The sequence below is a fragment of the Narcine bancroftii genome, chromosome 12 (genome assembly GCF_036971445.1).
Source record: "Narcine bancroftii isolate sNarBan1 chromosome 12, sNarBan1.hap1, whole genome shotgun sequence".
NCBI classification, from domain to species: domain Eukaryota; kingdom Metazoa; phylum Chordata; class Chondrichthyes; order Torpediniformes; family Narcinidae; genus Narcine; species Narcine bancroftii.
The window spans coordinates 44,813,187-44,827,593 of NC_091480.1; the positions used below are offsets into that span (position 1 = coordinate 44,813,187).

The following is a 14,407-nucleotide window of genomic DNA, read 5'->3' on the forward strand; positions in this document are numbered from 1 at the left end:
GGATAAACCAATTTAGTATGCTAAAGCATAAGGAGGTGTTGAGTAGAACAGAACAAAGAAATAATTAGAAATATCTGGGGTATTGAATTGATTTCTGATCAAGACAACATGTTCTGGCCTTGAGGGTTAAGATAGGAGGTCTACACCCTAGATAACTGCAGAGCAGGAAATTGCTTGAGATAAATCTTATACAAGGAATCTAGCAAAGAAAGCCAACTCTTGGTCAATGTAATAAGGTTGATCTATATAAACAGAAGAGACTGGACAATAGGGGTCAGTGTTGGGGAATAGCTCACTGAGCAGGTGACCTTTGAACTAACGACTGAACCAGAGCTCTGATTCTTGTGCTATGTAATAAACTGATTGTGAAACCGAATACCTTCTCCTATCACTTCATTCAACAAGCACGCTGGACTCAGACGACACATAGACTAAATTGAGCGTAGGGTTAAGCCAGAGTCCGACATTACCTACCACCTTCAGCAATCCCTTAATCATCACAGAGCACCGATGGCCTAGGGATTGCTCAAGGTGATAGGCAAGAAAGTGTTTGAAAACCACTGTCCGCTAGTCTTGGATTCTGGTGCATCCTTATGGTCTCCAGTTCACCCGAGTTAAGAACAAGAGCCTGATAGTTAAACACCGTTTCAGATCATATTAATTGAAGAAATATTAAGAGGGGTCGAATACTTCTCAGTGCAGGACCCCCGTGCGTCGCTCGCAGTCATTCTGTGCAGGGAAGCACTTCCCACCCTCTCCAACAGGTATATTTACCACTGAGCCGATGACAACTCGCAGAATCTGCATCCGTTCCTCCTCCTGTTGACCCAAATTGCGAAAATAGGGGAAGTGTTTCAAAGGAGACCGCGGAATCTATTACAACGTGCACTATGTCGATAACCGCACTGTTATTTTTAACCACACGCTGAAGCGGGTTGATCGCTCGCCCTGGCCCTGGTGAGCGACCGGGGGCGGGTGCAGACAGTGTTTGGCGAGGAAACCTGCGAGCTGCACGGCTCTCGGCCTCACACACGAGTTGCAAAGGCAGCCGGCACCGTGAGACGAGGAAAACCTACCGAGCCTCCAAGCAGCGACTCCGCGCACAGTCACCTGGCCGAAGCGGCTCAACACGACGACCATCGTCAGGGCGACTGCCCCGAGGGGGCGGGGACATCGGGCCCTTTAACCTCCAACCCGATTGGGTGCTCGCAACCAATTGCGATCTCCCTTCGCTGCAAATGTTAAAGAGACGAAGAATATCTTGTGCAAATAAAATTAAAAAGCGCGGTTTGTGGACAGGCTGGTAAGGATTTGGGGAGGGGGAAATGAACCCGTTCTTGCCCGGGGTGGGGGTGGGGGTGGGGGTGGGGGTGGGGCGGGTCATGAACCCCTCCTTGCCCGGGGGGCGGGTCGCTGCCAGGTTCCGCATTCCCGGGCCACAGCGCAATGACTGCGAACAACCTGAGCCGCTTCTGGGAATGGGGGCGGAAGATCGTGTGCGTGGGCAGGAATTACGCCGACCATGTGAAGGAGATGGGAAGCCTGGTGCCCAGCGGCGAGCCGCTGCTCTTCCTCAAGCCGCCCAGCGCCTACGTGAGGGAGGGCTCGCCCCTGATCTTCCCCCCCTACAGCCAGAACCTCCACCACGAAGTGGAACTGGGGGTGGTGCTGGCCAAGGGCGGCAGCGACATCCCGCAGGCGGCGGCCATGGACTGGGTGGGCGGCTACGCCCTGTGCCTGGACATGACGGCCAGGGACATCCAGGAGGAGTGTCAGAGGAAGGGCCACCCCTGGACGCTGGCCAAAGCCTTCGACGGCTCTTGTCCCGTCAGCGACTTCATCCCCAAGGAGCGGGTGCCTGACCCGCGTCGCCTGACGCTCTGGCTTAAGGTCAATGGGCAGCTGAGGCAGCAGGGACACACCTCGCAGATGATTTTCCCCATCCCCTTCCTCATCCACTACATCAGTGGCGTGATGAAGCTGGAGGAGGGCGACCTGATCCTCACCGGCACCCCCGCTGGAGTGTCGGCCGTGCAGGTGGGCGACGAGCTGCAGGCGGGCATTGACGACCTGCTCAGCATGAAGTTCACAGTGCAAAGGGGCCCCGCATCCGCCGCCCACTGAGAACAGGGGTTCAAACTGCAGGAGATCGACTCCGAAGGAGCAGCGTTCAAAGCCGGAAATAAAGAGCCCAAATATTAACCTGGTCTTTCCATGTCCACCAGAGTTGTGAATTATTTCCACGTTTTGGCCTCCAGCTGATGTGCACTGGAGGGTCCGATGTGCAGTATAAAGGCACAGCTCCGGGCTGAGCCCGAGGATGGCGCAGTGAGAGCAACAGGGATGCCCGCGACAGGCCGAAGGGGGGTGGGGCTCGGGGGGAGAGAGGAGTGTGTGGGAGACGAGGGGAGGGGGTCTTCAACCAAGGTTGTGCCTTGGACAATGGTGGGCATGGGTCGCTGATGTTGACCATCAGGTAAGGTGTGTGTCCCCAAACCATCAGTGTCGGTCATGGCTGATGAAAGAAAGTCAGAGGGTGAAAACTGAGATTAGAGGGGGTGTGATGTTGCCTGGATGATTAAAAGTGTGGGAGTCAGTTTAGTTGTGTCTCATTCTAGGACAATGGGAAGACTACTGGGCCTGGGAATGTTCAACTGTGGCTACTTCTGGGATAACTTGATGTACGCAGGACAAGGAATGATAGCAAAAAAAAAACCACATTTGTAAGGGAAATGCCAAGTCAAATTTCCAGGAATCTGACAAAAATTAAATCATCTGACTGAACAGTCTCCAGATCATATACACATACAATACACAGCACATATTAATCACATGTGTAAGGAGGGATACAATCTTCTTGGCCATTTTGATAATCCTCTGTATTGACTTACAGCCTAATGCTTTGCAGCTACTGTTCCACACAATGATGCAGCCAGACAGAACACTCTCAATTAGGCTCTTGTAAAACGTCAAGACAGGTTAGTAGCCTTGCCCTTCTTAACCTCCTTAAGGAGTGTAGGTGTTGCTGTGTCTTCCTGACTAATGAGGAGGATTAGGATAGGTCATCCTTTTTATGCACACAGAGAATTTTGTGCTCTCCACTATCCATGACGGATGTGTAATGGAGGATTACATCCGGCTGAAGTCCATAAACATCTGTTTTTTTCACCTTGAGGTTCAGGTTGTTCTAGCATCTTTATGAGCCTTCCAACCTCCTCTCTGTAAGCCGACTCGTCATTATTGCCGATTACGCCAACCACAGTTGTATCATCTGCAAATTTGATGATTATATTAGAACTAAATAGGGATCCATCATGCAGCCCTGAGGTTCGCCAGTGCTCAACTTGATGGGGCTTGTGGTTCTGCTGTACTCTGGGTAGGTCAGGACAGACTGGAGAGTCAAGGCTATTGCATCATCTGTGAACCAATCTGGACAGTAGGCAGACTGGAATGGTCCAATGTTGCTTTAAGGTGCAATTTGAGGTGTTCTGTTGTCAGTCACTCAAGCTACTTCTTGATCATTGAGGTCAGTGCCACTAGGCGCTAGTCGTTTAGTTACTAGGATGAGGTGGCTTCCTTGAATCAGGTTTGCTGGGAAGCTGTTGGGGAGGGTTTAAATGAGTTTGCATGAGAGATGGGAAGTAGAATGTGAGTGTAGCGAATAGGGCAGAAGGTCAAAAGCTGAGTTTGTGAGGGAGGATAGACAGGGGACAGTACATAAAGGAAGTCAGTCAGAGGGTTTGAAATGTGTCTATTTTAATGCTAGGAGTATTAGGAATAAAGGGGATGAACTTACAGCATGGGTGTTGTGAGTGAGGAAACAGGTTTGCTAGGTCTCAAAGGCAAGATCTCAGGACACTTTTGGTCGGGAAGGATATTTACAGAAGGCAAGTGTGGGAAATGGTAACATGCAATACACATATGCACAATTTAAAGCAGCCATGGGAAAGTAATAGCGGTACTGAAACACATGTACAATTAATAACAAATATGGGAAAAACAGCACAGAAACAAAGTATGCACACATATGAATTGGTACATACAATTATCAAGGAAAAATCAATACAATGGCCCACCACCCCTTGAATCAGTGCAGGCACAGCTCTATGCTACAAGGGAGGCTAATTAAATGCACCCAACCCTTTTAGCAGTGCATATTTTATCAACAGTTTCTCCAGTCTCCTTCCATGTTTCTAGGCCTGGAGTGAAGCAGGGTGGCCCCAAGCTGGCAAAGAGGGAGAACAAAGAACGCATGGCACCTTTATGTGTTGGAGGGTCCAGCACAGGTCATTAGCAGTGACAAATGGCTCAGTCACAGGAGGATTAATCCAATTACAACAGCCCAAGGCCAAATATAGGCAGTCTGGAGAGTCCAGTCCAGGTAATTTACATGGGTAAAAGGCACGGTGTGCACTAATGGGTGGGGTGAGACCAAACCTTGAATGGCTGCTGGTGTGCCCTCTGAATAGATGAGGGCAGTACTGTCACGTGACAGCCACAACCCTTCCCAATACAATGGAACTATGATGTGGCTATTTCAGAGACTTGGCTGGCATGGAGTGGCCCAGATAGTGAGTGGCTTAGTGTAGGAGTGGAGCTTTGAGGCTATTGGCTCAAGAGGCTTTGGTGCGGGGGATGACGTGTGATGAGGTAGAGTCAGGAAGTAAGAATTTGGCTTTCCTGAGAAATAGTTAAAAAAAATGTAAAATTAATAAAGAGACTGAAATCAGAAACTTTCTTAATGTCACTGAAAAACGAGAAAAACATTGCTAGCCTGTCAGTAATGCATCAAAGGAAACGAGAAGGACAAGAAGAAAGGCCTACCTCACAGATGGATCTGAGTGCTGTCGTAAAGGCTTCCAGCCGGTCAATGAGAGCTCCCAAGGCGGCTGTTAAAAGAATTGCAGTGCTATTGCAGCTTCAGTTATGGAGGGACACCGAAGAGGAAGAAGCATCACTGTGCATGTGCAAGAAGATGAGCATGCACAGATCAAAAGAATGTGAAGGCATCATTAGAGAGGGCAGCCTGTTTCCAAATGCTACCTACAGAAGAAGATGTGAGATCAGACATTTAAAAAAGCAGATGAAAACTATTATGATATAGTACACAGAATGCGGAAAAAAAAAGATTTGAAGATATGGAAGAAAGTGTTAAAAATGTAGAATTTAGTGTAGAAATGGTTCAGGATAGAACGGATAAAATGGAGAATTCAACTGATGCACATGCTGCAGTGAATAAACAATTGTGCGAGAAAGTGGATTTATTAGAGAATTTCAGTAAGAATTCTCAGGTCAGAGAGAAAGGGCCCAATGGAATATCATGGAAATAGATAGTCTTTTATTAGTTTTGAGTTGTTGAAGAAAAGGAAAGAGTTCAATCCGGTTAAAAAAAAAGCCTCATGGTCACTACACATTGTTTCACTGTCACTACCTTTTTCCCACGGCTGCTGTAATTGCGTGTGTGTGAGTTTGCGCACGCGTGTGCTGAATCAGTTATCATTTCCCACACTTGCCTTCTGTAAATAAAATCCTTCACTACAAAAAACTGTTCAGAGTCCTTGCCTTTGAGAACTACCAAACCTGTTTCCTCATTCACAACACACCTATACCTCTTTCTGATGGCAGCAGTGAGAACAGAGCGTGTGCTGGGTGGCGTAGGTCTTTGATGATTGCTGCTGCTCTCTGACAGCAGTGTTACCTGTAGATGTTCTCAATAGTGGGGAGGGCTTTACACTCAGATCATAATGCAGCTGGTGAGCACAATTTTCACCACAACTCTGTGGAAATTTTCCACGGTTTTTGATGTCATACCAAACCTCTGCAAATTCCTGAGTAAGTAGAGGTGCTGATGTGAAGAACAGGATGACTAGAATTAACATGGGTCCACTAAAGGAGGCAAGGTGCCTGAAGGCGGAGGATGTTGGGGAAATCCTAAATGAATACTTTGCTTCAGTATTCACAAAGGACCTTGATCAGGGTGATGTCGGAATACAACAGGCTTGTGCGGCTAGACAATGTGCAGATTAAGAAAGAGGATCTTCTTAAAAACTTTAAGATTGTTCAGTCCCTGGGGTCAGATGTGATATACCCTAGGCTGCTGTGGGAAGTGAGGGAGGAGATAGCTGGTGTGTAAATTATTGGAGAAGATTCTTAAGGATAGGATCTATGAGCATTTGGAGAAGTACAGTCTACTCAAGGACAGTCAGCATGGCTTTGTGAAAGGAAGGTCGTGCCTCAGGAGCCTAATTGTGTTTTTTGAGGAGGTAACAATGGATGTGGTCTATATGGATTTTAGTAAGGCATTTGACAAGGTCATGGAACCTTGGCTGCGTGGATTTTAAAAATGGCTTTCATGTAGAAAGCAGAGGGTAGTAGTGGAAGGAAAATATTCTGCCTGGAAGTCAGTGATGAGTGGAATTCTGCAATGATCTGTTCTGGGACCCCTACTCTTTATGATTTTTCTAAATGACCTTAATGAAGAGGGAGAAGGATGGTTAAGTTTGCAGATGATACAAAGGTTGGAGCAGTTGTGGATGGAGCTGAAGGTTGTCATAAATTACAAAAGGATATAGACAGGATGCAGAGTTGGGCAGAAAAGTGGCAGATAGAGTTCAATCCAGTTAAGAATGAGTGATGCATTTGGAAGGACAAATCAGAAGGCTGAGTACAGGGTTAATGGTCAGTTACTTAGGAGTGTGGATGAACAGAGGAACCTTGGGGTCCAAATCCATACATCCCTCAAGGTCAATGCGCAGGTTGATAGGATAGTTAAGAAGGCCTATTGGATTTTGGGCTTCACTAACAGGGGGATTGAGTTGAGAGGTCATATTGGATCTCTACAAATCTCTGGTGAGACCACTTGGAATATTGTGTTCCACTCTGGTCACCTCAGTATAGGAAGAATGTGGAAGCTATGGAGAGGGTGCAGAGAAGATTTACCAGAATGTTGCTTGGATTGGAAAACAAATCTTATGAGGCAAGGTTAGCAGAGCTGGAACTTTTCTCTTTGGATGAAGGATGAGGGGAGACAATAGAGATCTACAAGATTATGAGAGGCATAGATAGGGTGGACAGCCAGCACCTGTTTCCCAGGGCAGGATCAACAAACAACAGAGGATGTATAACCATATAACTATATAACAATTACAGTATGGAAACAGGCCATCTCGGCCCCTCTAGTCAGTACTGATTTAAGTGATCTCCTCTTGTCCCACTTGCCTGCATCCTGCCCATAACCCTCCAATCCCCTCACATCCATGCACCTATCCAACATAGGTGATAAAATTGACCCTGCTGCAACCACCTCTTCCAGAAGGTCATTCCACTCAGCTACCACTCTGAGTAAAGAAGCTTCCTCTCATGTTACTTCTAAACTTTTGCCCCCAACCCTTAACTCATGACTTCTTGTTCCAATCTCACCTACCCTCAAGAGGAAGAGCCTATTCACCTCTACTCTATCAATCCCCCTCATAATTCTAAATACCTCTATCAAATCCCCCCTCAACCTTCTACGCTCCAATGAATAAAGACCTGTATAAAGTGAAGGGAAGGAAGTTTAGGGAAGATATCAAGAGTAAATGTTTTACACAGAGAGTTGTGCATGCCTGGAATGCCTTGCCGGGTATGGTGGCAGAGGCTGAAACATTAGGGGCACTTAGGAACATGGATGAAAGAAAATAGCGGGTTACAGGGTTTAGTACTTTTTAGACTGCCTAAAGAAATCTCTTGGAGCCTGCCACATTGACCACCGCCAGTGGGCTGATATCGCCTCAAACCGTGCATCTTGGCGCCTCACAGTTCGGCGGGCAGCAACCTCCTTTGAAGAAGACCACAGAGCCCACCTCACTGACAAAAGACAAAGGAGGAAAAACCCAACACCCAACCCCAACCAACCAATTTTCTCTTGCAACCATGTCTGCCTGTCCCGCATCGGACTTGTCAGCCACAAACGAGCCTGCAGCTGACGTAGACATTTTACTCCTCCATAAATCTTCGTCCGCGAAGCCAAGCCAAAGAAAGACTTTTTAGGGACTATATGTGTCGGTACAACATCGAGAACCAAAGGGCTTGTATTGTGGTGTAGTTCTATGTTTTAATCCTGCAGGGGACAGTGACTGCTGCAGTGAGATGTTAAAGATGTCCGTTAGGACCTCCATCAGCTGGACCTCACAGTTCTTTAGCGCCAGACTAGGTATGTGGTCTAGTCCTGCTGATTCACTTTGGATAGGATCCCCCTCAGCTCAGCGCATCTGTTACTCAGGGGGGAAAGAATGCTTTCTTTGGTGTCACATTGTTTTTCTCATCGAACCATGTGAAGAAGATATTGAACCTGTCAGGAAGGGAAGCATCGTCATCACTGACCCTTATAGTCAGTTCTGGTTTGGATACCCTGCCACATTCACCTGGTGTTACGAGTTTCACACAGGTGTCCGTGGACCCTTTGCATAGCTCTGCTTTGTCTTCTGATTGCACAGGAGAGTTCTACCCTGGTTAATCTCACTGCTATCTTGTCATCAGACCTGAACGCAGCGTCATGAGCTCCGAGCAATGCACAACCCTCTTCATCTAGCCATGATTTCTGATTTGCCTGGACTGGATAGCATTTGAACCCCGTAACATTGTCAATATTTTTAAAATATTTTATTTTAGAGTTAATTATTGCATGAATTATTAATCATTTATACATTGGATTGTCTCCTTAAACCCCATCCCCACCCTGCTAATACATATTTCTTCATACCAGTGTCATATATAGATATATCTTTCGAGTATCGAACATAAAAAGTAAATACATTAATTATGAATACATTTATTCCCTTTAATAAAAAATGAAAAAAATTACTCCAAAAGCATTCATCAAAACTTGATATTATGCATATATATTTTCCCATAATTAAGTCTTATTTCTAAAATACTCCCATCTATTCTTGAAATCCAAACACAAAAAAATTTACCCCCAAAATATTATTATTAATACCACAATATCATGTATAAATGTGATTTTCAAAAAAAATAATTAATCTCTAATTAATATTTAATTGCAATATAACTCTCTAATTTGTAAATAATCTCATATTAATCTTTTCATCTCTAAATATTAGTTGGGCCCAAAGGGAAAAAATCCTTTAATAATAAAAAACAAACATTAAAAAAAGAGATTTCTCCAAAAATACTCGTTGTAACTCAATATCACATCTTCTTTGGCTTGGCTTCGCGGACGAAGATTTATGGAGGGGGTAAAAAGTCCACGTCAGCTGCAGGCTCGTTTGTGGCTGACAAGTCCGAAGCGGGACAGGCAGACACGGTTGCAGCGGCTGCAGGGGAAAATTGGTTGGTTGGGGTTGGGTGTTGGGTTTTTCCTCCTTTGCCTTTTGTCAGTGAGGTGGGCTCTGCGGTCTTCTTCAAAGGAGGTTGCTGCCCGCCAAACTGTGAGGTGCCAAGATGCACGGTTTGAGGCGATATCAGCCCACTGGCGGTGGTCAATGTGGCAGGCACCAAGAGATTTCTTTAGGCAGTCCTTGTACCTTTTCTATGGTGCAACTCTGTCACGGTGGCCAGTGGAGAGCTTGCCATATAACACGATCTTGGGAAGGCGATGGTCCTCCATTCTGGAGACGTGACCCACCCAGCGCAGCTGGATCTTCAGCAGCATGGACTCGATGCTGTCGACCTCTGCCATCTCGAGTACTTCGACGTTAGGGATGAAAGCGCTCCAATGGATGTTGAGGATGGAGCAGAGACAACGCTGGTGGAAGCGTTCTAGGAGCCGTAGGTGGTGCCGGTAGAGGACCCATGATTCGGAGCTGAACAGGAGTGTGGGTATGACAACGGCTCTGTATACGCTTATCTTTGTGAGGTTTTTCAGTTGGTTGTTTTTCCAGACTCTTTTGTGTAGTCTTCCAAAGGCGCTATTTGCCTTGGCGAGTCTGTTGTCTATCTCATTGTCGATCCTTGCATCTGATGAAATGGTGCAGCCGAGATAGGTAAACTGGTTGACCGTTTTGAGTTTTGTGTGCCCGATGGAGATGTGGGGGGGCTGGTAATCATGGTGGGGAGCTGGCTGATGGAGGACCTCAGTTTTCTTCAGGCTGACTTCCAGGCCAAACATTTTGGCAGTTTCCGCAAAGCAGGACGTCAAGCGCTGAAGAGCTGGCTCTGAATGGGCAACTAAAGCGGCATCGTCTGCAAAGAGTAGTTCACGGACAAGTTTCTCTTGTGTCTTGGTGTGAGCTTGCAGGCGCCTCAGATTGAAGAGACTGCCATCCGTGCGGTACATACATATCTTCTTTTTCTTTGGCTTGGCTTCGCGGACGAAGATTTATGGAGGGGGTAAAAAAGTCCACGTCAGCTGCAGGCTCGTTTGTGGCTGACCAGTCCGATGCGGGACAGGCAGACACGATTGCAGCGGTTGCAAGGGAAAATTGGTTGGTTGGGGTTGGGTGTTGGGTTTTTCCTCCTTTGCCTTTTGTCAGTGAGGTGGGCTCTGCGGTCTTCTTCAAAGGAGGCTGCTGCCCGCCAAACTGTGAGGCGCCAAGATGCACGGTTTGAGGCGTTATCAGCCCACTGGCGGTGGTCAATGTGGCAGGCACCAAGAGATTTCTTTAGGCAGTCCTTGTATATATATATACATATATAATATACATACACACAGACATAGATGAGAGTCATATATATTTTAAAAATTCTCTATCATTTAACTCATAAATACAGACAATGTTTTACAAAATAATCTCATATTAATCTCTTCATCTTCTAATATTCCTCATAGAATAATTAAATTAATAAACTGATTTTTTCCATTTATAAAATATATCAGTATGCTGTTCCTTTATGCCTAACCAAACTCTTTACGGTAAGTCAATTATTATTCTAAATTGCTCCCAACTTCTATTGAAATCCAAAACATTAAATAAAAAGGAAAAATAAATTCCCCCCTACAGGCACTGTTACACATACACCACCACCCCACTTCTATTGTTCAGGGTGTGGTATCTGCCACAAAGAACACATGGTCAGAGGATCCCAGACCCTAGAATCACCCCCTCTCCCACCTCCCAGGTACATATATATTTTTTAACAAAGTATTAACCTTAATAATTAAATTACATCAACCAATAAGATAAATTGACTTCATTCCCTGAATTCATTAATAAACAATATTTACACAAATTCTACTACTTAGTTACAATTTCTAAAAAAAAAATCAGGTAATAGAATCTTCAACATTAAACAAATAGAGCTCCCTTCTTCAATCCATTAATTGGTAAACTTCGTCTCAAATTCTGCAGCTTTTTTACAATCTTTGAAAAATTTCTTGTTACCATTCATTAAAAAAATCTTCAACGTAGCTGGGTAACAAAGTGTAACCTTTTTCCAAAAGGGTTTTCTTAACCACATTGTCTTTCTTCTGGTCAACAATTGTGCACTAATGTCTGGATAAAAAAATTCTTTGATCCATGATACTCATGGGTTTTTTCTTACTCTCATTCTTTCAGATGCCAAAGCTAAAATGTTTTCCTTATCTTGATATTTTGAACCTTTAACCACTCTAGAGTGAAGCTTTTCATCTGGTTGCGCCCTTTCAATTTCAATAGGGCTTTCAAATTTATTCACCCCCAGAACTTTAGGAATCCATCTTTGCAGAAATCGAACCATATCTTGTTGTTCCTCTCCTTCTTTCAATCCAACAATTTTAATATTATTTCTTCTACTAAAGCTTTCCACATTATCAATTTTTTCGAAACATTTCTTCCTTTCAGCAGATCCCAGTGTAACTTCATCCCCATTCTCTCATGTACATTTTTAACCCTATGATATCAGCTGTCAATTTAATAAACCCAGTATTCATGTTTAACGAGATCTAGAATATAATATTTCTTCCTTCATTTCCTTCATCTGTTGCAACATTTCTCTTACGACTCCCTCAAGTGGATTTTCTTTAAAATTGCTTCTCATTGCTTTTGAACTATCAATATGTCTTGTTTCTCTTCTTTTCTTCTAATCACCTCTTATTTCTTCGGCATAATCTCAATCCAATACCTTCTGTATTGTAGCAGAGATATTCTGAAAAGCCACTTCAGGCATGTACAATGTCACACTTCCTCACTGTTGGATATCATATTCCCCAGTCTTCGGAAGGGATGCATCCACAGGTGTCCCCTCCAACTCAACCCCTCATCAGGATTTCATCACAACTCTAGATCCAGGTTCTTTCTGCAATGGAGGTCTTCCTTCATCTCCCTGGAGAAACCAGCATGCGCTCCATTAACGACTCTCTTATCTGAATACATCTCAAAAGGTAAATATATTCTTCTTACAATATTTCTTCCTGTTAAAATTTGTTTTACTTCATTGAAATATTCTGTTTTATTGTTTTCCCTGGGAGGGTTAAGATCCCACGTCTTGCGTCTTCAGAGTCACGTGATTCCCCTACTCATCAATGTTGTTGTGGTGGTCTTAGGTGGACGCTTCCCTGAATCCACTCCAGTCCGTGCTTTTGAAGCAATCCTACAGCATTGCTGTGGCTTCCTCTGGCAATGTCCTGATCTCCCTGTGAACTAATTTTACTAATGGTCTGTAAACATGGATTAGCAGAATGGATATGTGGTCGGAGTGTCCAAGGTGGGGGTAGAGTCCAGCCTTTTAGGCTCAGGGACATTGGTTGGTGCAATCACAAAGAAGGCTTGCCAGTGGGCCTGAGGAAATTTGATATGTCACCGAAGACTCTGGGAAACTTGTACAGATGTTCTGGCTGGCTGCATCACTGCCTGGTATGGAGGCACCAACTCTCAGGACAAGAATAAACTCCAGAGGGTTGTTAATCCATCCTGCGACATCACATGCACCAGACTTCACTCCATTGAGGATACATGAGGTGGTGTCTTAAAAAATCGGTCTCTGTCCTCTTCACTCTGCTACCATCGGGGAAAAGGTACAGGAGCCTAAAGACGAGCACTCAGTGGCACAAGGACAGCTTCTTCCCCCCTGCCATCAGATTCCTGAATCATCAATGAACCACAGACACTACCTTACTTTTCATGCACTGTTATTTTAAATTTTTTATAGTAATGTTGTAAGATGGTTTCTAATATAAATGTTTGCACCATGATATTTCTGCAAAATACCAAATTTCATGACTTGTTCATGACAATAAATTCTGATTCTGATGGACCAGACCTATGATATTCTCTCCTCTGGTTGCAAAGTTGATATGCTTTTGGAACCTCAGTAGGACTATTTTTAAATTCAAGATTCCTTCTTGCCATGTAACAGTGCAGAACATGAAACTTCTGAGTGGAGTTGAACACTTATCCAGTCAATTAGATTATTCCATCACACTGCTGATTTGTGGCTTGCAATGCTGGAAGGCTTTTCAGAATCAGAAGTTGAGCTGCCAGTGCCTCTTTTACTGCATATTTCGGTGGATAAGGTGACCTTCAGAGATGAGACCCTAATTTCAGTATGAATTTCATGGTTTTAACTCATAATTGGTGGTTTAAGACATACTGGTACTATATGTGTAGTGGGAACGCTACATTGGTGATCCCGACAGGTCCAACTGGCAGTGACCATCCATGCTCCCCATGTTTTGGGTGTCACAGCCACATATGTGGCTCACGTAGGGCAAGAATCATTTCCATCTTTAAAACATCACTGCCGCTAACACCCGCTACTTCTTTATTGTGATCAGGACACAGCGCAAGGGTCGTAGATTTCCTGCGGCAGCCTCCAGAGCAAGGCGAATACACAGCCCTCAAAGAACTGTTAACCCGTACTATTGGGCTGCCCCAGCACGAATGCGCTGCCCTATTGCTGCATATGGATGGATGAGGGGTCATGGCCCCATCTGTCCACATGAGTGATAATCACTCTAACTGAGGGCTACAAGCCTTGCCTGCTCTTTGAGCAGATCTTCCTGGAGCAGCTGCTTGAGGATATCTGACTCTTGCTCATGGATGAAGACTTCAGCAACCCTTGGAGGGTTGCGGCCCGGGTGGAGATGTTCCAGAGAGTGAAGGACACCAGCGCCGTCATAGACCACATCATCACGCCCCACAAACAGCTGTCTGCAAGACCAAGACTTGCGGAAAGGCAAGTTAATACCCTGGGACAATTCTGCTACTTTCATCAGAGATTCGGTGCGGAGGCCTGTGATGCTGCCCACCCTACAGGTTTCTGGGAAACGCCCTGACCAACCATCATTGATGGCTCTGGTGGTTTCCCCACATGATAGCCTCCTCTATGTTTGGGACTCCTTGTCGGGCACGTGTTTCCTGGTTGACACTGGCACCAAGATAAACATCCTACCCCTGGAAGACCTCGACACCTGCAATGGCAAACAGGACCCAATGCTGAGGGCAGCCAACAGTTCCTCCATTCGAACTTTTGGGACCTGCACCATTTCCTT

General features: G+C 45.2%; 2 protein-coding genes across 5 annotated transcripts in view; one reads left to right on the forward strand and one right to left on the reverse strand.

Annotated features, from left to right (window-relative positions):
- Window positions 1-14,407, reverse strand: part of hagh (hydroxyacylglutathione hydrolase) — a 46,791-nt gene that overhangs the window by 27,294 nt on the left and 5,090 nt on the right. Inside the window, exons 1-2 of one of the 4 annotated variants that reach the window (XM_069907092.1) lie at window positions 1,077-1,189; window positions 775-819 (exon numbers count right to left, since the gene is read on the reverse strand). The exons of 1 other annotated variant lie outside the window; for it this stretch is intronic. In XM_069907092.1, the coding sequence (XP_069763193.1) occupies window positions 775-819; window positions 1,077-1,140 (109 nt within the window). In that variant the 5' untranslated portion in view covers window positions 1,141-1,189. Of the gene's footprint in view, window positions 1-774; window positions 820-1,076; window positions 1,190-14,407 lie in introns of those variants that run through there. 2 more of the 4 variants (XM_069907090.1, XM_069907091.1) reach the window with 2 other exon arrangements.
- Window positions 1,405-2,207, forward strand: fahd1 (fumarylacetoacetate hydrolase domain containing 1). The gene has a single exon (XM_069907094.1). The coding sequence runs from the start codon at window positions 1,447-1,449 to the stop codon at window positions 2,122-2,124; it is 678 nt and encodes a 225-aa protein (XP_069763195.1). The 5' UTR covers window positions 1,405-1,446; the 3' UTR covers window positions 2,125-2,207.